The 27,154-nt window shown below is 39.8% G+C and overlaps 1 protein-coding gene and 1 long non-coding RNA gene across 9 annotated transcripts in view; one reads left to right on the forward strand and one right to left on the reverse strand.

Moving 5' to 3' along the window:
* Positions 1-1,317: 1,317 nt before the first annotated feature.
* MGA (MAX dimerization protein MGA) overlaps positions 1,318-27,154 on the reverse strand; it is a 65,773-nt gene continuing 39,936 nt past the window's right edge. For 4 of the 8 annotated variants that reach the window (XM_030034915.2, XM_030034880.2, XM_030034946.2 and 1 more), the window contains 10 exons: positions 26,649-26,948; positions 23,467-25,172; positions 15,380-15,504; positions 13,943-13,994; positions 12,059-12,244; positions 11,237-11,348; positions 9,432-9,665; positions 8,168-8,344; positions 7,589-7,741; positions 1,318-6,553 (listed from right to left, as the gene is read on the reverse strand). In XM_030034915.2, the coding sequence (XP_029890775.1) occupies positions 5,253-6,553; positions 7,589-7,741; positions 8,168-8,344; positions 9,432-9,665; positions 11,237-11,348; positions 12,059-12,244; positions 13,943-13,994; positions 15,380-15,504; positions 23,467-25,172; positions 26,649-26,948 (4,346 nt within the window). In that variant the 3' untranslated portion in view covers positions 1,318-5,252. The remainder of the gene's footprint in view (positions 6,554-7,588; positions 7,742-8,167; positions 8,345-9,431; positions 9,666-11,236; positions 11,349-12,058; positions 12,245-13,942; positions 13,995-15,379; positions 15,505-23,466; positions 25,173-26,648; positions 26,949-27,154) is intronic. The other 4 variants (XM_030034908.2, XM_030034899.2, XM_030034936.2 and 1 more) reach the window with 4 other exon arrangements.
* On the forward strand, positions 6,504-14,484 carry LOC115349979. Its single transcript, XR_003926290.1, has 3 exons — positions 6,504-6,603; positions 6,739-6,812; positions 12,986-14,484. It is a non-coding gene; the product is annotated as an uncharacterized LOC115349979 (long non-coding RNA).

The raw sequence follows: 27,154 nt of genomic DNA on the forward strand, positions 1-27,154 counted from the left end.
CACCTTGTCTCTGCCGCTCCTTCCTCCTCAGGGGCAGGACTCACACTCTTCCCCTGCTCCAGCGTGGGTCCCTTCCACGGGCTGCGGTCCTTCAGGAGCACACTGCTCCAGCGTGGGTCCCCCGCGGGGTCACAAGTCCTGCCAGAAAACCTGCTCCGTGGGCTCCTCTCCACAGATCTGCAGGTCCTGCCAGGAGCCTGCTCCAGCGTGGGCTTCCCACGGGGTCACAGCCTCCTTTGGGCACCCACCTGCTGCAGCATGGGGTCCTCCACGGGCTGCAGGTGGAGATCTGCTCCACCGTGGACCTCCCTGGGCTGCAGGGGGACAGCCTGCCTCACCATGGTCTTCACCACGGGCTGCAGGGGAATCTCTGCTCCGGCGCCTGGAGCACCTCCTGCCCCTCCTCCTTCACTGACCTGGGGGTCTGCAGGGTTGTTTCACATCTTCTCACTCCTCTCTCTGGCTGAATTTTCTGTGCTGCAGCATCTTTTTCCCCTTCTTAAATCTGTTCTCCCAGAGGCGCTACCACTGTCACTGATGGGCTCGGCCTTGGGCAGCGGCGAGTCCATCTTGGAGCCGGCTGGCATTGGCTCTGTTGGACACAGGGGAAGCTTCCAGCAGCTTCTCACAGAAGCCACCCCTGTAGCCTCCCCCACTACCAAAACCTTGCTACACAAACCCAATACAATCCCAAATGTCAGTAATTAATTTAGATTCCATTTGTTGCCATTTATGGACAAACTGGTCCTCTGCACATTTTTGGGCTGCATTCATGGACTTAAATCAGTTATTGCAAAGGCTCCCTGCAACTTTTCACAGCCCACTAGTCAACTGAGCTTATTTGTACCATCATTTGTGTTTCCAAGAACACAATGAACATGCTGGAAAATGTACGTCCCCAGCACAGACCATCATGGGACTCTATTGATAGGTTCTTTCCATTGCAAGCCTGACTGGATATACCTTACGCTTATGTTCCTTTCTATTCCAAGAAGGAACTTTACCCCTTAAAATAAGGAGTAATGGGATGTGGCCTTGCTGAAGGGTTTCATCAGAAGTTTTCAGAAATACATTACCTGACTGTATCACCCACCATTTTTATTGATTCTCTCCTGTGAGAGCTGATCTTCCTCTTTAAAAAAAAAAAAAAAAAAAAAAAAATTCTGTGACATCTCTTCTCCAGTCCATCACTTACCCTCATGCATAATTGTTCTCTTCGTTGTGTTTTCTTGTCTCAGGTCTGTAAGTCAAACGTGCTTATTTGTAGATGTTTACTATTTAAAAAAACAAAACAAAACAAAACCCAAGACAAAACCATTTAGCAAGTGTGTTATCTTCCATTTAATGGATATGGAAGCAATAGACAGTCACTTGTTACAGGCATTTTATCTATTTCTTCTGAAAAAGCATCTCCTCTGACACTTCACTTGGAGACAGATCTTGCGACTTGTTCCCATAGACAGCTGTGTTGTACAACTTCTCTAAAGGAAACAGATACAAAGGATTAACCTAAGTTTGGGGTTGGGGAAGGGAGACTGGAGAGTGATTTTATGTGGACTTAATCTTCAACTCTTGGGGTTTTTTTTCCTTTTTGTGCCACGACTAAATGTTAACACCATTGGCTTCCTGCTTCAGATGCAACTGGTGAAAATAAAGCCCCTTCAGTAGCTTTTCTGCATTTACCAAGTCAAAATCCCTTTTTACAACCAATGACATTTCCTGCATACTGCTCAAAACTAAAGAAAGAAATCTCCTCCGAGTTGTCCGACTACTTGAACCAAAACCCAGATGTTTGCGTTGCCAAAACTTCTGCCCCAGAGCATGTGTGTGTCATCTGCTCAGGTCCAATGCTACCTGTCACCAACACCACGCCACCACGTCATTTCTGCTCCCTCTCCCTCCCTGTAATAAACTTTCAAAGCCAGTTTCTAGTCGACCTCGATTGGTTTATTTTAGTTTTACACTTTGTCCCTCACATACAGTTATTTAAGAGTCCTGTACTGTTAGATTTCTACAAAAATATCAATTTTTCAAAAGCAGAAAAGAGGGAAAGATATATTTTAATATATAAAAGGAAAAAAGCTAAATCTGACATTTCATTATATTCTTAAAAACATTCCAGTCTATTTACAGATGTGTAAAAAACCAAAATCTCCAGGTCTCTTGGTCTAGTAAGAACGTGCGCCTTGCAGGGGCTTCCTTTGTTCTCCCAACTCTAAAATCTTTTCATTACATGTCATATTCTTTCATTATTGCCTCAAAAGACAGCATATATAATTTTTAAAAGGTTTGTTCCAAACCAATGGGAGCTTGAGGGAAGAGCAAAAAAAAAAAAAAAAAAAGAGTCAGCATTTAAATTCATAGCAAAATACTAAGCTGCAGACACGAGATGGTGGAACAAGGAGAGCAAAAACTAAGAGCATTTCAAACATGCTTTGTTGCCTGGTAGAACCCATCATAGATCCTTCTTGGAACTGCACCAACTACCGCTTTTTGCAGCCAAATTTGGGGTCTGTTCTTAGTTAATTTAATAATCTATGTTCAGGAACCAAAAATTTTTGCTGTCATCTTTACACAGTACATTTTTATTGCAGTAAAATTTCTTACTGCCCAGTGCCAAACAGTAAATACATCCAGGCATTTTCCATTACCTTGATAATGGACAAAACATCCTCAAAAGTACAGCATTTATTTTAGATAATATTTGAATGGTTTTCATGTTACAGCTTTCTCTGTCCCACAGAAGTGTGCAAAGCACACATACTTTTAAAAAGTATTCAGATATGATTCTCACACAATTCTGCAATTAAAATTAGCCATTTGGAACCATGAAAGGATGGGGTGCAGAAAGAAAGGTCAGTGATGAGTTTGAAAGGAATCGCAGCACAGTTCTGGTTGCTGGTTCACGCATAGGAGGAATGAAATCTATTGGCAAAACAAACTGCCATAGGTAAAAAAATAAGCAACTTCAGGCTGTTAGAAATGCTCAGAACCAGATTCCCAGGTAAATAAATTTAAGTCTGATGTAGTGCTGCTAAACTACTTCAGTTACTCCAGATTTCCACTGGTTTAAAAATAAGGTTAAAATTGTTTAATAAATAAGCAACGTATGCCTAAATACTTATTCATACTGTAAATTCCCTTTTCTAAGGCATTCAGTGACTACTGTAAGACCCTGCATGACTCTCATTCTGACCTATACTCTCTTTTCCAAATCACTAATACAGGACTTGTATCAAATATTAAAATAGTAAATATGCAAAAGGCAATAAAGAGTTATAGGTAACTGCTTTAAAACACACCATTTAGAATGGCCAGATGAGGAACCTTTTTTATGTAGGCTCTGGAGTAACTTTACACATACCAAGCTTGAAGGGTTTCTCTCCTCTGCAGCATAATATAAAATGATAAAAAAGACAAGGAAACACCCAAGGTACGTGTATCCCGTGGTTGGATCTAACCTAGACGCAGATCCAGAAGATGCAGCTTACTGAACAGGGCGTACGGTTGCGCTGTGTATAAACACTGCTCCCTAACTGTGGAAGAACATCACTCTCGACACCTGCACAACCTCAGTGCTGGAAAGATCAAATTCCTGCATTACTGCATCACCAAAGATGGGGAATTTCGGGGCGGGGGGAAATCCCAGCTGCTGTTACTGGAGCAGTAAGACAGGGGATTACATTCCTAAACATAAAGCAAAATGCACCACCAAATTCTGTATCATTTTCCTGGCAACGTTTTTTACCTTTTCAGAGCAGTTAAGAAGCCCCTCAAGCGCACCATAACTCATATTTACAAACTTGATAGGAAAAGATTGTGTATACACTCATTAACAAATCATCTCTCCTAGGCTGAAAATTTCATTTGTCAGGAAAACTATGAAAACAAAAATTGTGTACAAAAATATAAATATCTTTACAGTCTCTGTAGGCCCTTCACATCCAACAGCTGAACAGCGAAGAGTATCTACAGGTTATTGAGTAAGCAGTGGCAGAGAAGAATAAAAAATACATCTTGTGATTCAATACTGCCCTATTTCCCTGGTAATGAGCATTTTTGTTGACTTTTTTTGCTATACACAGCTTGTGCAAATGCAGTGAGAAACCTCTGAGTACCTTTCCTGAATTTAGAAAGAAATTGAAGGTTTGGAAAGATATACACATATTTTCATATACACATTCACATATACACCTCGCTCATTTATGCTAGGCTACAACAGTCCTGAAAGCGTTCTGTAGTTTTTATGAAGCAACACTTCCTATTAACATTCCTAGCCACCAAATACATCTTGAAGAATGACAAGAGGAAAGAAAACAAGAACTGGGAAAACACTCAAGCTACTTCAGCAATGTATTTAAAGACGTAGCAATAGCGTGCCCAAATTTCTTTCTACTCTCTGTAAATTTTCCTTCCAGATGCCCTACTACGCATCAAAGGAGGGAGTATTTGTATAGGGGCAGGAGGCAAAAGTGAGGGGGTATTTTTAGTAGTTTTATTGAAGTTAACATACTGTCCTACTTCTAATTACACTGGGAAATATAATTTTCTTCCCCAGGTAGTGAGAGTTATAGAAGTTTATTAAAATCTTCTGTGCATAAGCTCCTAAAAAGAGTCTCTGCCAGAGAACTATCTAGCACCAAAGAACAAAAACTTTTCACTTCAGCCCTCTGCGCAGTCTCAGATTTCCTTTCTGCTGCTCTAGGTAACAAGTTTGAGAGTAACCGCAATCTCATTTCTGCACATTCATCATATTCTGCAAACATTAAAACCAGCAAATGTGAACAATCCCATTTCTGCATAGGTAATTTGCCTGGTACAAAAACAAGCAATCTAGATTTTTTTCCCCCAACAAGACAGCTGCCATCCTACTGGGGGTGGTGGTGGTGTGTCGTGGGTGGGGGGAAGAAATCTCTTTCAATAGCCTAGGTTTCTCAGTCCTTTGACAAACTATTTCTGTGAAGGACCCAATTTTGGAAGGATACCATGTGCCCAGCAATGGTTATAGATCATCTTCCTTGTTTTGTGAAGGGGAAGGAGAACACCCAGAATACAACAGTGAGGTAAAAATATCTCAACATGCTTAAAGTTTCGTAGCACTTATTTCTCAATTTGGGGCCTGCCCTCAGATGAACAGAGTGCCGATGCCATACAGAAAACGAATGTTGCAGACAAGGGAGGTTGCCGAACTCTGACGCTGGTTCACACTGCTCCAGATCTCCATTCCAGTCTCTGATAAAAAATATGTGCATTTATTTGCCTGCTGAATTTGAAGGCAAGGTCCCAGCAGTACTCAATTTCGTAACCACAGGTGCTAAAGTGGGCATCACTTTGTTATCCTGTCCTTCTTGAACAGTTGCAGGTAATGAAGTTTTTACCCCACTGGGTGCCAGTTTTGCAACTACAGGTGCCAATAAGGGCATCACTTTATTACTCTGCCCTTCTGAGTCCACTGGCAGACTTGCCACTTTTAAGCCAAGTGGTGCCAGCTTGGGCATGGGCCTCCACAAAGTGTCCACATTACTAGCTTCTGGATTAGTTTTCATCTGCAAAACTGGTGGAGTCACATTAGTGGTCTCTGCCAAGGTTGTTACAGTTTTGCCATTCCCACCACTGGTTCCGGACAGATTGGGAAGTGGATCCTTCATTTCGGCACCTATTACTATCTTTAAAACATCTGCTTCTGATGAAGGCTCCCCAGAGTTCTTGTCCCCATCAGTAAGGTCATCATCTTCCAGGTGCAGCAGGAGAGGGCTTATAGAGCCACCCCCTCCTCGAACTTCAGAAAGGTCCTTAAAACTGCCTCCCAAATGGCCAAACTGGAAGGAAGACCCATCTGCAGCGGCGAGATCACTGGCTGTTCCCCGATGAGCTTCTGCATCTTCACGAGAGAAATCTGAGTTGAGAGTGCTGGGTAGTTCTGACATAGTTGAAGCATCATCGTTCAATTGCTGATTGAGGAAGGCAATCTCATTGAGCAGTGAAGTGAGGGTTTCATCAGTGTCATCGCTCTCCTCAATGCTGCTCAGTAACTCGCTTGCATCCAGTTCTGCTTCCTCCATTGCAGATGCTACTTTCCTCAATTCCATTTCTATCCTGGAATCTTTGATCTGCAGCTTGCGGAATGGCAGTTCTTTAGATTTTAATCTTTCCCCTGCAGGATCACCATCTTTCCTCCTGGCTTGGCTTCCTACGAACTCACCCATGCACAGCTTTTTGCTAAAGGACTCTGGAGGTTCCTTTGTACACGATACGTTCCGGAGCTGTGAAAAGCCATCTTTATTTTCAAAGAAAACTTTTGTGGGACCTGTGGTGTTTCTTCCATCTCCGCCGCTGTCTCCAGGACATGGTTTGGCTTTTTCTTCTGAAAGCATGCTATCGCTTTTCCTACTTTCAAGGGGTGCTACAACCAAGGATTTCTCAGAAGCCTGAGTACCTGCAGCTGTTGTTACATTAGAATTTTTGTTTCTGTTCAGGTTGAGACTCATGCTTCCCTCAGCAGCCAGTGATGTTACATTAACAATCTTTGGCATCATGAATGAATCTTCGCTTTCTGCAAAATCAAACAAAGCAGCATCCATTAGGATCCATGCTAACTGCAAGGTAATCCCTAATTAAATACAATTTGCTCACTATCAGGTCTTCCTCAAGTAAGCTGCTATTTACAATTTAAACTGCTTACACAGTTTTGGTCAAGTGAAGCCTTAAAACACTAATAGCTTAACTTTCAACTTGCAGAACAAGACCAAGCTTCACATCTATTATCCCAGAACCACTTACCCAGTCCCTTCCCTCAGCAGGCTGTCACAAATGTAAGTAACTGTAATGCTTACAATTCTGATGGTGATGCACAAGGAAAATAGAATGACAATTTTCTCTCTTACTGTTTTTTTCATGCTTTACTTCTATGCTCACAGTTTGCAATACTGGTTTTGTGCACAACAGAGAGAGGCATTTCAGGGACTGAGCGATTACTTTTTGCCTCCAAGCAGTTTCCTATTTATAGCACTCAGATTTTTCCCAGCCCCAAACCTGAAGTGAACTTTACTTTTTCATTATGACCAAATGACAACAACGAAGCAGAAAGTGAGTGGCTTGCTTTTAACACAACAGACAGCAAGCAGCAGACTATTGGCAGGAACCACCCCATGCCTAGACCCAATGTACAGTACTCAGTCTTGAAAAACATCTCTCCAACCAGCAGCAGAGCTGGCAGGGTTATGGGAAAGGGTTGTGCCGCGGTAAGAGCCTGGACGTAACAGGCAAAGATTTTCAACAGCCCCACCACCACTTTGCACTGCAGCTTCCCCAGTAGGATGCATTACACCACAGACACATTCCAGTTCCCACTTACTCTGATTTTGCTGAGGGCAAAGAGGCTCAGTGAGGTGATGGAAAGTTAAAAAGCTCTCATCTACAATCCCCTAGAGGCCACTCTAAACTTTTCAGAACATTTAATAGTGATTTTCTTTGAATACCCAGACAATAATACCTATCATCACTTCCCAGAGAGAAAACAATTTACCTTCATTTTTGCAAGGATATGCTTTGCATGCAAGCAAAAAGATCCATAAAAAACAGAGCCTACCTGAACGGGGCTCTGTAGCTGATACTACTGTTGAGGGCACTGGGTTTCCAGCAACAGTTGACAGTGTAATGGGAATGGCAGAGTTAGTAAGGATTCCTTTTACTTGGACAGGAACTGTTGATCCTGGCAGCTGAATCATCACAGAAGCAATACCTTATCCAAGAAAAGGGGAAGGGAGGGTCAGGTGGAAACAAGAGTCTTTCAGATAGTCAGTTAAGCCTGGAAAATAAGAGCCTTGCACTTCTAGGCAAGACTTTACACTGTAATACTATTCTGAAAGTGGTAAAAAATAGAAATATAGATTGGTTAGGTGATTAAGAAATCTTCCCTATGTTTCCCTAATTTGGGAATAGTGAAAATTTAACAGATTTTACTTAACTATTGATAAACTGATAGTTTTGAGTTAATTATATCAAATCTCTCTTATCAGAGTCAGGTTCTACCTCAGTCAGTTAAGTTGTAAAAAAACCCCGAAAAATTAAAGGAAAAATTAAATAACACGTTACTTTGTAAACTGCTATGCACATCTATGAACAGCATTATACTGATTTTCATTAACATGTTCTCACATGCTCATACCTGGCTGTGCTGTCATGGCAGTACTGACAGCTCGAGGCTTTAATTCAGCTTGCAATAGTGTGGAAGGAACAGCTGCTACCTGCCCTGGTACCAGTGGGCTCTTCAATGTAAGCACTTGCCCCTGTGGAGTCATCACTAGGCTTGCAGCAGTTAGCGTAAGAGAGGATGAGGTATCCTCTGTAAAAAAGAAATATGTAAATCAGTAATTTATTCTGGCACGGCACCCCTGATGGCAAGTGATATCCTGCAATCCAGGGCTAAGTACAGTTGTGCAAGGAACTCCAACTAGAAGGTTTACAAACCCTAGATTAGAAAGCTGCTACAGGAGCTATGCAGGCTCCAGGAATCTCAACTACACAGCTAGAGCCAGTCTGTACTATCTCTTTGTGCAGTGTAACAACCCTAGCCCTTCAGAGCGGCATCCTGATGACATATCAGAGCAGTCTTGCTGAAAGTACAAAGAGGATTTGTTCAGTCCAAAGAAAGAAAGCAAGTTCTCTCACTACATCAATTCTGATGCCAAACTTCCCCAGGACTGGACAAAAATGAGGCTTGGGAAACCAGAATGATAGGTTGTTTATAAAAGCCCAAGACCACTTCAAGTAAGATCTATTTATTATTACCAAAATAAGAAATACCACCAGATCCCTACAGAGTATTAAAGTGGTGCTACCATGGAAGTTTGGATTTCTGCCATTCTTTTGTTCCTTCCTATATTTATGGTGTGGAAGTCTCCATAAATGCCTAATACTTCTCCACAAGTGCTCAGCTCCAAAGAAATTCTCAAGTGTCTGACAATTCTGTCATTTAATTTAAGAGCAAGTCTTATACCACCTTGAGAGCTAGCTTGTTTGGGGAGGGATGTTTTAAAAAATGAATCTGTTCTAGCAACTCCAGTATTCTGGGGGTTGAACTTCAGGTTTTGAGTCAGCAGCAGAAGAACCACCACCTTTGACTCCCAGAAATTACTGCAGGATTGCAATGAAACTCCATGAGACCAGAGGACAACTTAATAGGAATTTACTTCCCATCATTCTGAAACTCAAAAGTCACGTTCATCTGAAGACCTTGGTAGTGCTGGTCTCATCCTTACTGAAAACAAATGGTTTCTACACCTATTGGATGGACACTTCTGGACCTATACTCAGTTCTGCTTCAAGAATGAAGTTGCCTGCATAAGCAGGCTAGCATTTTGCCCTCCCATGGGGTGCTGCTTCAATGTCTGTCTCCCCTTTATGCAAAATGTTTATCGCTTTTAGCCTACCTGTGGCACGGACTCCTTTTCGGGCGAGTATCAATGGCTTCCCTCTTCTATTTGTCATAGTCATTTGGGCCGTCTCTCTGGAGGGAGCAGATGATCCTTCTTGCTGTGTGCTAGCAGTTGAGGTTACAACAGATTCCTCTGGCTCAGGTTGTTTCTTTTTTTTTTGTGCTTCTACTGCTTTTTGTTTGGCATAAATATATTCTAGCTTCTTCAGGACAACCTCTTCTGTCTTCCCTACAGAAAAATTATCAGAGAGTCAACCTATCTTTAAACTCTTTACAAAACTAAAAAGCTGAAGACAGAACTAAAAATCTATTAAGCTGACACCATTCAAACTACTGTACAATAGATAACCCCCACCCCCACCAAGTAAATAGCATTCTTAATAACATGGAAGTCATTACCTATTTATTCCAAGTTTGTTTTTTTTTCCTTCAGAAACAACCATACATTTTAGAATTTATCTGCCAGTTTGATGAGCAGAAATCAGCTTGGACAAGCACTAGGTTCTTGCTGAACAAGTACCATTTGAAAATATCCACAGCTGTGAAAAAAACCTCACCTCTCCTAATGATAAAGGTATGACTACCAGACAAAATGTTACCCTTACCTGGTATGAAATTTCTTGGACTAATGGACCCTGTTACTCTCACAACATTTAGAGGTAAACTCACATAGAGTTTATCATTGACATGAAAATTGTAACCTTGAACAAACACAAAGATTTTACAAATAATTTGTTTTCTGCAGATGCACACAATTTAATATGTTCAAAGTTGAAATAACTATACCGGCTTGTTTCCTCCTTAGTATTTATGTTCTAACATCATGGTCTATCTTTAATTCAGTCTATATTTAACTAACTCTCCTGAGAGAGGATTTTTTCCTCATCAGTTTTGAGGTACTTCACTAGGAATGCAAATGATCAGAAAACTACTTGGTGAAGTTATTTGCTTTCATTCCCTGCCCCAAAATCCCATCATACGTTTCTGGATTAAGATAAGGGTTCACTAAAACACTTTTTAGTTTTAATTTTTTTTTTTTTACCGAGTACCTCAAATATATGTGACCTGATTGACATAAATACACAAGATTTAAGTATCCTTCATTTCTACTTTACAGGTAGTCTCCTGTTTTTATTCCCAGACAGTAAGAAGATTACAAGAATAATTTAATGTTTTGTTTGTTCACACATGTTTTGGCACTGGCTGAATATGTGTCACAGCTTTCCTACACGTCCAAATAAGACAGAAAGACACAATAAATACAACAGTTTTTGTCTTGAAATGCCTAGATGAGTAGCAACTAAGCATATACTGAAATTTTGTTCTATGGACAGAGCTGCCTTCTTCTAGACACTAGTTCTCAGAAAAGCACTACAAGGATAGTTATTTGCAAAGTTGACCAAAGGAGTCACGGTTTTGGTATTGATCAAAGACAGCTGTGTACACTTGTGAAGCACTAAGCAGAAAAGCCTTTTCAGCAAGTGACCAACAACAGAATGAAGTGACTTCCCCCCCACTAAAGCATACCCAATGCACAGGAACCCAAGCCTGTGTGGCTTGCAGCACAGAGATCATTCTACACTTCCTTTAGGCATAAAGGAAAACAAAAGCAGTTCTTATCAGCATGATGAGTGCATCACTGAGTCAGAGCTTAGCAGGTCTTTGTTTGGCATCAAGAGTCTAATTTTTATGTGAACTACTGACTCACCTGGATCCACAGAGGATTACTACACTCCCTCCCATTCTTAAAAGCCTTTTCTTTCATTATTCCAACTAGTCCATACCCAAGAACAGCCTCACCTGAAAGTGTGGATACTTTTCGAATCAAAACATCTTGTTTGCGTGTCAGTAAGTTCTTCTGTCCAATAAGTTTATCTGCCTGATCAGTCAATCCTTGGATTTCTTCATAGGCCTAGAAAAGTGTCAGGGAACTGATTTATAAACAAATGATACACAAAATAATAAAATAATTTTCCCTCCCAGAAACCTTTACAGAATTTATTTAGACATCTTCATCATCTTGAGAAACTAGGACTCAGAGAAAGCATGTGCAGTACCATGTAATGCCAGCTTTTCCTAAATGCAAGCTGTAAAGTGATAAACATCTCATTCGTCCTTCCTCCAAAGTGCAGCTAATTTAAAGAAAAACCCCAACTTTTATCCCACAATTTCAAGGTACAGCTGATAAGCATAATTATGTATCTACAACTTATGTTTTGTTTCCTGTCATTTACATCTTTACAATTAAGTTTTTAATGTCAGTACACTACTTAATGAAATGCTGTCTTCCCATACATTAAAAGAAGTCAGTCTTCAATGTATTCCAAGTTGCCTGATGTACACAGTAAACCACTAAGGAATTAACACATAAGCTTCCATGGTTAAATTCACAAAGAATACAACAAGGAGAGGGCTAATCTGAAAACATGCATCTGTGTCACCAAGATTAAGCTTTTAGGCATACAGATTCGTTCCAATATTGTTTTATTCTAGAGAGTCCTGTAAAGGTAACAGAAGTTCTCTATTCACAGTATCACTGGGACTCACTCAAAGAGTTCATACTAGCTTAATTACTCTGTCCAGATTAAATTATTCTCCTCACTTAAGTTTCAAAATACTTACTTGCTTGAGAATGTAGGATTTGGAGACCTTGGGAAGATTGTGTAACCCCAGAGTTCTCTTCAACTTTTCAAAGAGATCTCTCATTTCATTACGTCGCCGGCGTTCATTTGCTGTGTGTGTCTGGCGGTAATGAGCAAAGGCTTCTGCCTCAGTCTTCAGCTTTCTGTTCCGGAATTGACGTTTCTGCTGGAGAAGTAACCGTATTGACCAGTTTAAATAAAAAAAGGTAATGTAATGGCAATGTTCAAAGGCATGCCTGATTTACAAGGTTTCTACAGACACCTGAAGATTTCATGTCATGCTATTCTGCTACTATGTCTTCATGAAAGTTCAGTGTCAGAAGCACACGCAATAAGCATGAAATGCTGACCAACAAGAAATGACCAACATAATCATATCAACCTTAAAGGAGAAGATCATGAGCAGTCCCTTCTATTCATAAGCTTTTTTTTTTTTTGCAATACAAGGCTAATTAGGTAAACCACAGGATTACAGCAAGATCACGTTTGAGCCAAATTTTTTTGTTGTTTGCTTGTCAATAAAGTCTACTAATGAATGAAGCAATCACATCAAATATAGGACGCTTGAATTTTTCCCTGGAATTAAACTAGTTTGATTTCTGTTTTGTTTCATGGGTACCTATGGGTTGGGGCCAAGAGACATTGTAGGTAAGAATGTGAAAGACGGCATTGAAACTTATCACCCCAGACATCTGCCAAGAAACAGCGTCAGAGACAGGCTCTGATTTTGAATTTGCTTAAGTTTCCAAAAAGGTTGACAGGCAACAAGCATAATTACTAATCTCTACAGATTTGAAAGTTTGTTATTTCATCATTACTCCTACAGGTTTTGTACAATTATGCTATTTATTTCATGATGAAGTAATACTTAAAAAGTAGTATTAACGTGTTTTTTACATCATTTCAGGTCTGCTCCAAACCCCAGTGAATCAGTGGAAAGACTCCTCAGGTCCAGTGACACTACTTCTGAGCCTGCTGGCCGTAGGAGGAATCTGAAGACTGTCTCCTGAAACCTGGCTCTTGACATCCGTTTTTGCCCTCGCAGGCAGACTGAGCACAGTAAGGCTGCAACTGCATCTGCTCTTGGGTTGGGCATTAGGTTCCTTTCAAGGAAGGGCCTCATGCCGTAACTTCAAGGGCAGAGAGAAGAATGCATGGAGAAGGCGAAGCAGGCAGAGCATCCTGGAACCCATCTCCATCTCAAGCAAAAGCACGCATACCAGTCTGCTCTAATGTATGAGATATTCACCAGGCTCACACCCCACCTCAAAGCCCCACCCCACCCCAGCAGGCAGCTCTACATCTGACATCAAAGTACACCACAGGTAGTTATCATGGACGGTTAGTGAAACTGGCTTCAAAGCAACCCTAAAATACAGCACAAGCTCCAGAAGGATTGCAATGAGTTTTGGTTTGAAAGGATTCTGCATTATCTTTAACTTGCCTAAATACGTATTCTTTAAACTATTGTTTTCAGAAATCCTTCGCCCAGTGCTGTGCTATATAATCCTACACGCCGTCTTCTTTGACACATGAAAACATTTCTCAGTTGTTAATTATGTGTGCTGTAAAAATTATTTATGCCAAGAACACAAAACCTAGGCAAACGTACTAATAAATAAGAGGCAGATATTCCTCCCGTACATAAAGCTGAATCTGAAACCCGCCAATGCCAGTAGCAGTCCTTTTTCTTTAATGAGATTTTGACTAAGCCCCTTCCCCCCACATACACATTTGGTTTCTTGCATTTAATCATAAATATATGGAAGGTAGATAAATCGCGTTAAGAGTTGCACTTGAGATGAAAGTTTATCTTTAAAATGGAGGTATGATACCAAAAGGAAAGAGGAGAGCAAACATATACCTTCGTAGGTTTTTCTGATAATTTTTCATCCGAAGAATTACGAGCATGGTATCTGGAAGAAAGGTAAAAAGTTTTTCCCAACACTACTCATCTCATGCACTCTATCCTCATTAACTACATTCCAACAGCCTACAATTGCTCATTTTTATCCCTTGAAATTAACTCTTCCTTCTATAACTACATGAAAGCAGGACACTGTTGAGCTTTCTCAAGAAAGTGAACTCTATCTCCAATGCCATCATCCTGGAAAAAATTGAGCTGTTCTGAATGCTGTAAAATTAACCCATAGTGCAAAAGACAAACTATTTCACTATATGCCAAAGAGAATAAATTCAGCCTCTGACTGTTAGCTACAGAAAGTATTTTTTTTCTATCACGTTTTGGTTCTTTTTTAAAAAAACACAGATTCAATACAGAGCAATCCCTCCCCCACCAGGAACAACCAACCAAAATCCTCACATTTATTACTATCCTAATATATAATAACAGCTTCCTCGTATCTCAGGAGCATCAAGAAAACAAAGAACAATACACATTTGAAAGAATTATTTTTTACAAAACATGACATCTGTTTTTCTCTCACTGAAAGATCTTCACAATTTATAGCAAAGTCACCATCTAAGGATAAAAGTTGAGCTATATCTTTGAAGGGGGGAGAAAAAAAAAACCAAAAAACCAACTATCTGGGAGGTATATAATATCACCAAACAGATTTTTTAGTTTCTACAAAATAATTCTTCAAACCAAAAGAACTAAGGATGCACCGTTCCCCATTCTTTTGTTTGGTGCAGCTGAGAAATAGCCATGACCATCTTTACATACCTCAAGTAAGCCATGTTTTTACTTTGCATTTTGTCATTATAAATGCAAGGGCAGCAACAATAACAAAAACAAACAAACAAAAAAACAGAAAAGAAAAAGAAAAAAAAAAAAGAAAAGCCAAGCTATCCAACCATGGCAGACTATATGTAAATAAGAAAATACTTTCTTTGCTGGGGCAATGGTCCCAAAGACGAAACGTTCATTTACAGGATCAGGGATTAAGCCAATGACTGCTCCTGCCTAAAAATAACAAGTCCACCAGCAAGAATAAACAAAGCTTGCAAAATCATATTTAAAACAAAGATGACCCTGCTCATATTCAGTTTGCAGGAAGAGAGGCAATTCACTCATAATAATTTTACATTACAAGACACACATCCCCATGAACAAATTAATAAGAGGGGAGGGGGAAAAAAAAAGGCTAAGACACCTCAAATCTACTCTTAGTTCCGACAGCCCCATCCTCACAGACACTGGGAAGCACCAGTGCTCAGGAAGACCTGACAGAAGCCTTGCTTTATCTTACCATCACATTAAACCTGTTGTTTAATGGGTTCATTCAACGCCAGCTCATCAATAAAATACAAAACTGTAGTGCTCTCCAAGGATGCTTACTTCTGTTTGGAAGGTTGGATATTAGCAGCTGTGGCCTTCAGACGGGCAATGTTAATCTTCTCTGAAAGCTCCTCCACGGTCTCAATGTCCACCTGCTCGTCATCCTCACTGTATTCACACGCATCCTGGAACAGTTTTTGTTTTGTTTTTTAAAATGAGTATCTACTTAGCAATAGAGCTTAGGCCAAAACAGTTTCACTTCTGTCTCAATACATTATAACATTAAGAACCATTAAAGAATCAACATCTCCAGCTACACTGGCCAATAAACAGTGCTAAGCAGGTGGTTATATTAACTGTCACCTCTAGGAATTCCTCCCACTAGCAACTCTGCAAAATGAATTTTGGTAAGGGCAAAATCCATCTCTGTCACTTATGCTTTTACTATGGGTGAGATAAAAAGCTCTCACGGGGCAGGGCTTTCCTGCCTCCATTTTCAAATAAGATTAAACTGCCTTTGCAGCCTACTACTGTAAACTCTTGCTAATTAACATTTTTTTTGACACAAGTTGAGATAGTTGTGATCTTCGTAACGGTCTCTCATACCTAAGATAGCAACAGTCAGAACATCATACAACCAGGCTTCTTTCAGTCATACAGTAAACTGCTTACAAGATGAAGAGTATGATTTTGGCTCTTTCCAAAACGCTGCCCAAGAATTATTTTAAATATTTATGACATTCTGAAGAGTACTTTTTCTCCATGCTTGCCTGACCAAGAAAACTTGCTACCATTTGTGAAGACAGAGATAGAGAACAACTGCAGTGCTGTATCAACTACAAGAGTTATATATCAATCTTGTGGCCATTTGTAGTACCAGGTGATTCCCCCCCGAACAAAACAAGCCTTATTCAACCAATTTTTTGTATTACAGTTTTTATTGAAGTTTTTTCTATTATAATCTTTGGTCTGCTTAGAGAATGCAGAACTGTTTCTCCTCCTTAAGTAAGAAAACGTATACTTCCTTTCTGTACTCTATTTCACCCAGTTCCCTGAACTAACCCAATCTTGGTCCTCCTCCTATTCTTCTCTTCTGCCTTTCCTTCCTTCTCTTTGTCCTTCTTTCTTTTTGAGGAGCTGCAATCTCCTTCACTGCACTGAATACTTACCTGAAATTGATGCAAACGGTTAATCACAAAAAACACTAAGTGCAGAACAGGGGAGAAAAAAAAAGTAATGTGCAATACCAGATCAGTAAGTGGCCTCTAATAAATGCTTTTCATGGTACTGGTTATTTCAAGTTATCTGCAACTCACACTGCTGTTTTAAGAAACTCTGATTAGAAAGGAGAAAGTGTTGCACTTACACAGCTGACCACAGATTAGGCTATAAACAGCACTATAATGAAAACAAACAAGACCTTCCTAAATTACCACACAAGCATAACTAACAAGTGGTCAAGGATACAAATTTCCAATCATCAGTCATGAAACTTACACCTGTGAAATTTGCAGCTATGTTAAAGAGACTCAATTTATAAACAGACAGTAAGTCTTAGCTGGTCATTTCCTTTTTGACAGAGAAGGAGAAGGAGGATGTCTAATAACCTAATGTTTGATACAGTATTTGGCTTCTTCATACTGACTAAACACAACCTTTTCTAAACAAAAAAGAAGAAGAAAAACACAACCCTGAAACCCACAACCCGCAGCAGGGCTATCTCAAAGAACAATGTAAAAATTGCCACCTTAGTTACTGATACCACAGAGTGACCACCACTGTGAATCATGCTGCCACATAAAATTATTAGTATTTTTTAAGCCTTGTGTAATAATACATCCTCTCCCATGGCTGTGTGATCAAGGCTACAGAAAACTGAAAACAGAATCAGTACGGAAAAATTCAGCAAGTTTGCTCTCCTTTACTGAAGGCTACACTAGGGATATCACCTTTGTAAAGTATAGCAATGTATACTTTGTAGCAATGTAGCCTTTAGTAAAGTATATAGTGAGCATATACGCGCATATATATATATATGAAAAAGGGCATATATACACATTAAAAAGTGTGTATATATAGTACATATATTTTAGTGTCTACATACACACACATGTATGCAATACTGCCTGTAGAATCTTCCAGGTTTTTTAAGAAGAATGAAACCATGCAGCATCCTCCCCTGTAAAACCACTCTCAAGTACTCCCAAGTCTCCCATCACCTTCCATTCACATCATGAGGAGTCCTACAAATTCTTGGTAGTATAGATTCTGTGTAGAAAGAGGTATAAACTTCTAAACTACTCATTTGCAGAGAAGCTGACACCTCTTCCTGTACTATGAGGTATTGAGATACTACTGCTGAAACAAAGAAAAGTGATGCTCAGGTTATCAGCTATAGCTGCTAGATCTGAACAGAAAAGCATCCTTACTTCTACAAGTTGCTACGCACACTCCCATGTTATATACTACGCACACTCCCACGTTATATACTACGCACACTCCCACGTTACCTACTATCTCTATGCTTGTAAAAAGTCACATCTTTTGAAAAAGAAAGAGCAAGGAGAGTGACCTTAAATGAGAAATTACTAGCCTTAGAGAACAATCTCACTCTTCCTTTCAAAGATATTTTTAACATGTGCCAACTTTAAAGACACCATTCTCCTCTGCCCAAGAAAGCAGCTCTGATCTCTGGCAAGTTCTGCACTTGGAAAGGAGATAAGTAGGTTATTCTACTACTACTAACTTCTGGGGTTTCTTGCAGCTTTCCTTTGGAGCTTCTATGAATCTGTATTGTGCCATGACAGTTTTTGTTATGAGTATAAAGAGCAGCACAGAGGTAAAACAAATTCTCATCTGACCTTGAAAGTATGGTACTGGCACTGGCAGAAACTTAAGGAAGTACTGTTACTCTCTGTGCATGAAGTCCATAAAATCCTTATTTGTTCCGTCTTGTAAATATTCTCCTACGAAGCAAGACTTGTTAGCACTGGGACCAGGTAGAGTACAGAGAAAATGAACTGTCTTTACCAAGAAAGCAGTGCATCACTTTGAACTTGACAGGCTGGTCAGGAGCTACATGTCACCACTCTCCCCAACACAGCAGGAGAATGAAAGTCAGGAAACACCACGTCCCTGGGACATTGGTGCGGTCCAACCAAATACTGCTTGCAGTCAAGATCCAGAACACATATGCAGGGGCTACTGAAACTGTGACTGAGTTAAGACTACATTGCATTTCAGCATAGGTATTTCAACAGCTTTCAAATGCTGCCCGTGAACAGACGCAGCTTTGTTTCATGTCTGTCGAGTGGCTCTACATGCTTATGGAAACTTAAGAAATCCAAGTTCTACTGTATAAATTCTCACTTGAACAATGTCACTTATGCAAACAGCCAGCAATTCTTCAACAAATCCGCCTCACACTTGCTTTATTGTTACAGACTTTGTCAAGCTCCAGTTTTAATGAACAGGAGCAACTTTTTGGATGCATTTTTTTTTTATCAAGTCATTTTGTTCTTAAGACAACAGATGCATCCAAGTTGCCTTTAAGTCAATTCTGTAATTGACATCGAAAAGCACAAGGCCACAGAAAGGCAGGAAAATCAAAAACACAACTGAAGATTTCCAAATTTTCTAGAAGTCCTTAATTGCTGTGCCAGGGTTCACAGAGTGAACTAGAGGAGGTACTAGAGGACCCAGAGTGCTGAAATTCCAAGAATTCCTCAGCAGAGAAGAACATACGCTTGAATCTGAAATTAAAAGTCTGCTAACTGGTAAGAGTTTAGGGAAAGGAAAGCAAAAGAAAAGAAATTGGAAGATATCAAAATTCTACCACCTCTCCAGACACAGACCTTCTGTTGAGCTACACTAGGTAATGCAAACACGTAGCATAGCTGCTTCCACAACCTTTTTTTAATCCTCCCCAGGTCCTGACGAGAGAAGGAAAAGCATCACAAAGCCAGAGGGAAAAAAAATGGCTGAACAAAAAATACTCACACAAAAATACTATTTAAATTACAGAACTACTGAGTAGATACACACCATTATGTTGAAAATATTACATGTGCAAGAGGTACAGGGTTACATGATTTTAACAGGTCACATTTTTCATTATACATAGAACACTTCTCATTCTTGCCTGCTCTCCTGGGTCATCCATAAAGCCTCCTTGACATTGGAAGCCCCCTGATACTTTCTCTAGCTTTTCCATTTTATACAGTATCATTGCTGTGATTCTACATGCAAGAGATGCATACTGTTTTTCTTCAGTGGGCAGGACTACTCTGTCTAAACTACATTTGCACTTCACTACACTGCAGGGAAGGGGGACATGCAGGGTAGTTCAAAAGATGCTACAATCCAGGGGTGGGGGAAGAAGGAAATTAGCTTACTGTAGAAACACTATCATGATAAAGCTTTTGAGTGCTGACAAGTTACACTGGGGTAACCAAAGGGTTGAGAGTAATTATCCAGCTAGAGCTGTTCTCATGGTGGAACTTTCTACATGCTATTATACTAGAAAAATGGTATTCAAAACCCGACCCATGAAAGAAAATAGAAGCAAAAACTCTTCACTGTCCACCAAGAACTTCACATCTTTAAGTTTACAAATCCTGAATGGGAGCATATGTAAAACAAAAAACATTACTTTTCTCATTCTTGCATCTAACAACAAAGGGAAAAATGCTCAGGGTGGTAAATCTTTCCTCCCTACCTGCAAATTTCTAAGAACAGGAAAAATATCACAATCGTGAAGATCATCAGAAGTAAGTTCACTGAAGTTCTGCCATAAGAACAGCTATTCCTATGTCAGTACTGCCAACCCATCATAGGCTGAAGCCTATTCATAGCCTAGCATGACTTCTTGTCGGGGTGCAAAACTTTTAAAATGCTTGTGGAAGCCCTACCTTTCTATCATCAGTCTTTCCACAGGTCCTGGAGTTACAAAACTTCTAAGTGCCTTTGAGCTTGTAAAAGTAAAATACCTTAAGGAATGGAGACACAAGAATAGCAATCCCGCACTACAACAGAAGTTCCAAAGTTGCTACAGAAATGTCAGCAATTTTCCCTCTCTGCATTTCAACACCTGTTTCTAAGCACTCTCCTCTTACTTTTATCTGTCTGTTCCCAACAGCCTACACCCCCTATTGCTGGTTCCTAAAGAGCAATTTGCCTGATAGCAGAGGGTCCTCAGCAATGGTGCTGAGAAAGAAAGAGGGCAGATGACAACAGATGTCATTAGACATTACCAAAGCAAATGCCTCATTCTGGATCTGCCTTCTATGCTACAATGTCTGCAGATTTCACACATGGTCTGTACCAAAACATGCGAGAGACTGTTAGAACTTAAATCGTCCACAAAATATGTCATTTGCACTTTTTATTAAACTTACAATGTTATAGTAATTCATAATAGTTCCTTAGCATTTTAATGTTCGGCTCAGAAAAAGAATGATTGAAAAACACATTTTAACAACATTTAAAGTAAAATAACTTGCCAGAAACAGAAGCTATGTTTAGACTACTAAGTTAAATGGGACCATGGGACTCTATCTGTAGCATTAAAATACTAGAACAACCCCTGGCATGGTTTTGGTTTAAGCCAACAAGCACTCATGTGAACAACTCACAGACACAGTCTGTGACTTAGCCCAGGCCAAGCAGTCATTCTCAAGAGGAATTTTGCATGCAATCATCATGCCTTGGAGATCAAGAGTTTAACATCATGCCCCAGACCATCACACTTGAATTTGTTCAGACAACAGGTCCTGATATTGATTAGTTTGCTTATATAGATGTTCTCAGAAGGTTTCATTTATATCACCAAATCCACAATCATCAACTCTCCTAAGCTTCTCTTGATGCAATTCAGGGTAGGAAATGCAAAAGGGCAAAGATACAGTCTCAGGAAGCTTCTCTCTTTTTGTTGAATACAGGAGTCTACAAGAGTCTTTTAAGTTAAGTACACAAAGTTAGCACAAGATAAGAAGGTAATCTGAAGAGCATCGATATGCAAAATTAAGAACAATGAAGTCATTACTGCAATGAGAACCAGCATGGGGAAATGTACTAAAAAAGAAACAGTAATAGCTACTACAGGTAAGTAGCAATCATCCCAACTCTCACTGGAGTTTTCTGGGGTTTTTAATGGCTATTTACTGAGCAACTAAAACCAGTCCATATTCCAAACTAGTAGTAAAAGAACTATCATTAGTATTTCCACTAAACAAAAGTATTAGCAGACATGCGTGTTCACTTCACTTCTATGTTTCCACTAGCTTAATGAAACATGAATGTCCGCTAGTAGTCTGTTTATATGATCTGACTTCATCCAGTCTGACAAACAATACCAGTGCAGCCTGTCTTGTAAGCGCTACGCTGATAAGAGTACATTCCAGTGAAAAATAACAGACACTTACATATTTAAATTTAAAACTGAATTCTCCATCAGGCATTGACATGCTAACTTAACTTGCAGGCAGCACAGACTAACAAACCAGGAACTCACCCAAATTCCAGACAGTTTTTTACAGTCCTCTGAGATCTCATTCCTCAGCTTTACTGCTCTAGAACCAAAGCTAGTTTACTCATGGTTGTGTGAGCTTATGGTGAAGGCATACCCTTAGAGGACTTGCCAAACCAAACCAGGTCAAAACCTGCACAGTAAGTTTCTTCCAAAACAAACATTTCTTATAATCTCTAATAATTATTTTTTTTCTTTCATCATCCTTTTGCAGGACAAAAGAAAACACATCTTTAAAACATTAACCCTGATAACAAGCTACTCTGTGACCTAGACATTATATTACCCATTGGCTTACCAACAGATTCCCAAGACTACCTTGTCTGGAAAGCTCATCTGGCATCAGGCATGAATTAACCATGGTTCTCAAAACTTGATGATAACTCTGCTGAAGTTATTGAAGGATACAGGAGTTATCAAACTGTCACTATCCGACTCCAGACAAGACAGCAACAGCTCAGTTTTCAGCTTGAAAGAACTTCCAAAAATTACATCTGCTTTCAGTTTCCTCACCTTCATGCAGCTGAGATGCTATCATCTTGCCTGAGAATAGCGAGCTACGTTATGAACTGATCAGTCAATTTTTCTGGAATTTATTAAATAGATTCTCTAAGCGCCACAGTTGCCGACTCAATTGAGTTACTCTGGATATGGTTAGAAGAAAAAAAGAAGGCTAATTTGGGTTTCAACCGTGAGAGGACTACATTAACACAAAAGGGCTAAAAGAACTGTATACTTTCAAATTCCTGAAGACACTAACATAATCTCCCCTATTTTTAACTTGTTTGTTCCCCAATTCTTCTCCAGTTTAACCTTTCTCTTTCCACTTTTATCTCATCTCAAGAAAAGGCTACCTTATTACGTCTATTTGACTGACTCGCAAAATCACAACTTCATAAATTTTAAGTAACGATGCACTGTTTCTTAAGTTACATAATGATATATTAAAAGTACATCAAGGAGTTACACATGGGATTGTTTTCTTTTAATTTTGGGGTAAAATTTGATGGAAATTCTACAAGCATTAAAATCTAAATGTATCTTAACTATACTAACCACAATGTTTTACACTTACTCTGTGACTTCTGCAGCAATTTGTTTTCTATCAAATATGGAATGACAGCTTTCACATGCTACTTAAATGTATTACTAAATTTCAAGAGGAATCTAAGGAGAGATTCACATTCCTTCCAGAAATAAATGTTAACCAAGGGCAACAAAAATTAGGTAGAAGGAAACAGCTTAAAATAACAGAAATACTAGATTGGCTACTGCATTTAGGATCATAAGTTGTATTACAAGGAACCAAGTTGCTTGAGTAAAATACTGGAGGAAGGCAACATGCAATGGTTCTATCACAGCTTGTTCAATGTAACTCCTGTTCTCTGAAAAACAGACAATTTCTAAAAGGCCACTACAAAGCTACCTATTATAAAAGCATGCAACTAAGAAGAAATAAAAGACATTTCCACTTGGAACCCCGATCTAGACTTTCTAAAGAAACTGAAGTCCAGAACACAAACATCATACTGTGTCTTTCAAATCCATGGGTTGTGACGTTAGTTGGTCAATTAAAAAAAAAAAAAAAAAAAAAAGCCTTCATAAATAGTTAAATGCTTACCACTTTTTCAACATCTACTTCCTCTTCACTTGGGAAGTCAGAAGTACCATCCAGCATCTCATCAGCAGAATCATCAGTTTTTTCATCCTCTTCATCCTCATCATCATCTTCCTCTTCTTCCTCTTCCATATCATCAGTGGTTATATCAATAGTGGGCATGTAACCCTTTTTGTGATGCCTGGGTTCCTGTGGCTTCTTTTCTGGTGTCAGGAGGTCACTCTTCTCAGATGTATCAGCTTTGTTGTCTGCCTCGCTTTTATTTTCTAAAGTGGGTACAATGCTAGATATTTTGCTCCAAGAACTGTTGACATGTGTTACAATATCATGACCTATCTTCATTTCTTCCTGAGAATCAAAAGCATCTTGTTCTTTGTTGTTACTGCCTTCCTGCCTAGCTATGTTTGCTTTGCCTTCCTCAGTATTGACTGTATGCTCTTCTCCTGAAGCATTATCCTGCTCTTTTGCAGAACTGGTTTCAGACTTGCTTCCTTTTTTCTCTCTTATGCTTTCTGCTTCTGTAGTGCCCTTGTACTCCTTCCCTTCCAGATCTGGCTGCACAGCATTACCCCGGCAGTCTTGTTTGTTCTGAGACAGTTCAGTCCCTCTCTGTTCCTTCTTGTTCTCCAGCTGTGTATCTTGCTCTTGTTGATTCTGCAACTGCCCAGAACTTGCCTTGTTGTCCTCCTTCATCCGTGTCTGTGCATCTCCTTTCTGCTCTTTTACTCGATTGTCTCCCTGTTGAGCATGTATTTGTTCCTTCCCACGGTTCTGCAGCTGTGCAGTCTTCTGATTCTCAAGACTCTGTGGATGTGCATTATCCAGAGGAGCAACCAGAGACTGATCTGATGACCCACAAACAGTTTCAGAGTTAGCTGAAACAGCCTCCACTACAGTTTCAGAACTGACAGAATCCTCTTTCTCCTCAGAAGCCCCTTGTTCTTCCTCATCATTTGGCTTCTCACTGATGTACGAATGGTCAGACGATACAACATCTGCAGAAACATCATGCTGAGAAGAAAAGCTATCATCACAGGAACTCTCTAGCAGCTTTGAGTCCTTCTCCATCACCTCCAATGCAGCGGGATTTCTATCAGGTGCAATTGTGCCAGATGCTGACTCTTGAACATTACTTGACTGGTTAACTGACAACTCATTTTCTTCTTGTTTCCTGTCTGACACTGTGACCTCGGACTCTGTAACTTCAACGTCATCTGAGCGTGAAGCCTTCCCATTCTCCTTCTGCTGAGCAGCACCCGAGTCCTCTTTCTTGCATATTTTCCTGTAATCCTTCTTCATCTGAAGAGATGCAAAATGGTGAAGAATGGAGTTTGGCACAGTTTTCTGTCCTGGGAGCTGAAGTAAAGCAAAACTACCAGATTGTAAAGGTATGAGATTAGCAGTGGTAGCTGGCAGACCACCTGAGCTGCAGGTTATTTTAGACTCGGAGGCTGTTTGATTTGTTACGCTGCTAGCAGCAGAAGGAGAGATCCTCAGAGTCAGAGTGCCTGCCTGTGACACAAAACTTGTTACTGAAGGAAGAAGAGAAGATGCTTGAGTGGCTAGATTAGATGTAGGGGATAACTTGGGTACTGCAGTTTGTACAGCTGAATTTGTGGCAGGAGAAGTGGAAGACACAGAGGAAGTGGGAGACACAGGTGACTCAGGAGGCTTAGAAGGTGCAGGCAAGCGGATTCCTACAACAGATCCTGTGAAGAAAACAAAACATCGACTAATACTTCCTCAAAGCACTTTTTTTCGTTTTACTATTTGATGCTGTACTAGAAGTAGCCAGCATTCTCAAGGATCACAATGTAATTAGGCATTTGACCAAAAGTTCTCAGTGAAAGAGCTGGTACTGCATAAAGACATATAAACTGTTGAATTTTTATATGGAACACCCCAATAAAATACATGAGGTGGCTACTCTAAAACTACAAATTTAATGGTAAGTTCTAGCATTAAGCTTTTTAATCAAAAAAGGTATTGCATTTAGTTAAAGTCCTCTGCGTTTTACCCTCCCATTAATTGGAAAACAGGAAAATGGAAATTTTATAGAAAAAAAGTATGAAAAGAATATTTAATTTAAAAATCCTTTTTTTTTCTCAGAAAAAACTTCCCCAGAGAAAAACTATGACAAGATTACACAGTTATACCACAATCTTTTTCACCTTAATGAACTCTTCTGCAGTGTTTCAGAACTCCGTAAAAACAAAGAGGAAAAATACTACCACAGGCAACTAGTTTCTCTTGTACAGCAAAAGCCCCGAACCAGAAAGGAATTCAAGGAACTTTTTCAGTGATTCTTTACTACACCTCACACTCAAACCTCTACTAAGGCACAGGATTATTTTTCTCTCCTCCCCACAGTTTTGTCATCTACTGTGCTTGCTCTCGCCTCTCTTTTCAACATCACTCTGTCTCCCTCCCCTCAAGATGCTTCTTTATAAAAGGAGGGCAGAAGAAAAATCCTACTGGAAAGTAAAGAGGCATTTAAAGTATATTTTGTTTATAAACATGTTTTATTTACAAATATGTACAACAGGATGCTCAACAAGCATCCTACCTATTTTCTGTCAGATACCTGCAATTTCTAACTCCTCCAACCCTGTCTTCAACTATGCACTAGAGAAACAGCTGAAAATCAAACTTATTTTTCTTCTCACACTCTAAGGAGGAAAAAACCAGCAGTTTTGTACTGTAGCGTAACATTTGATCTGAATATCTGCTGTAAAAGCACTAACAAACCTGCAAACCAAACAAAAACAGAGCAGCACATCCAATAAGACACAGGTAACAGCTCATTCTTTTTAACAGAATCTCCAACAAGAATTATTTTTGAATTGCCAGATCAACAGAATTTCTTTCAAGATATGATAGTACAATGGACATGGCTCCACTGCCACACACACAGAGGCACTTTTAACTTGCGGCACAGAACTCCCAGATTTTGGTGACTTAGCTACTAACAGCACTTTCTGTATTTTAGACCCATGATATTTAAGTTGCATTACAACAGAATAAGTACACTATTAATTACCTAAGAATTATTTGATCTAATTACCAAATTAGACTCTGTTCAATTACTTCCAGCAGGGGAAAGGAGCATCACAGAGACATTTATTACATTGTTAATTTCTGGGCAACACATTGGTCAGTCAAGAAAGACACACTGGACTTTGTACCTGGATTGCGGAACATCACTGGCTGCACACTGGGTTGGGCACCTGCAGCTCGAAACTGATGCAGAGGGACAAGCTGAATTATCTGCCCATTAGGATGTCTGAACAGGTTCACAGCACCAGGGCTCCTGAGAGGCTGAAGAATCATCCTCTGCCTCTGAGCAAGCTGCGCATTGTTTAGTGGTCGCAAAGCAGGAGATGCCTGATGCACTGGAATCAGCAACAATCGAGGTCCTACACGTTTCTCTGTTCCAGGAGACATCTTCTGGGGAGTCTTACTTACAGCTGGTGGAGTAGCATCTTCTGAAACATTTAAAAAGTTATATAAAAATCAGCTTAAGAGAACAGCCTACAAATCAAGCATTATAGTTAATAAAAACAAGTACAAATATTTTGGAAACAACTGGATCTCTTTAAATTTGTTTGAAAGCATTTTCTTGTCTTTTTATTCACAGAACACACATAGAACCAACCAGGCCAGAACAGTCTTTTCCATGCAGTTCCATTGA

The sequence above is a fragment of the Aquila chrysaetos genome, chromosome 2 (assembly GCF_900496995.4).
Source record: "Aquila chrysaetos chrysaetos chromosome 2, bAquChr1.4, whole genome shotgun sequence".
NCBI lineage: Eukaryota > Metazoa > Chordata > Aves > Accipitriformes > Accipitridae > Aquila > Aquila chrysaetos.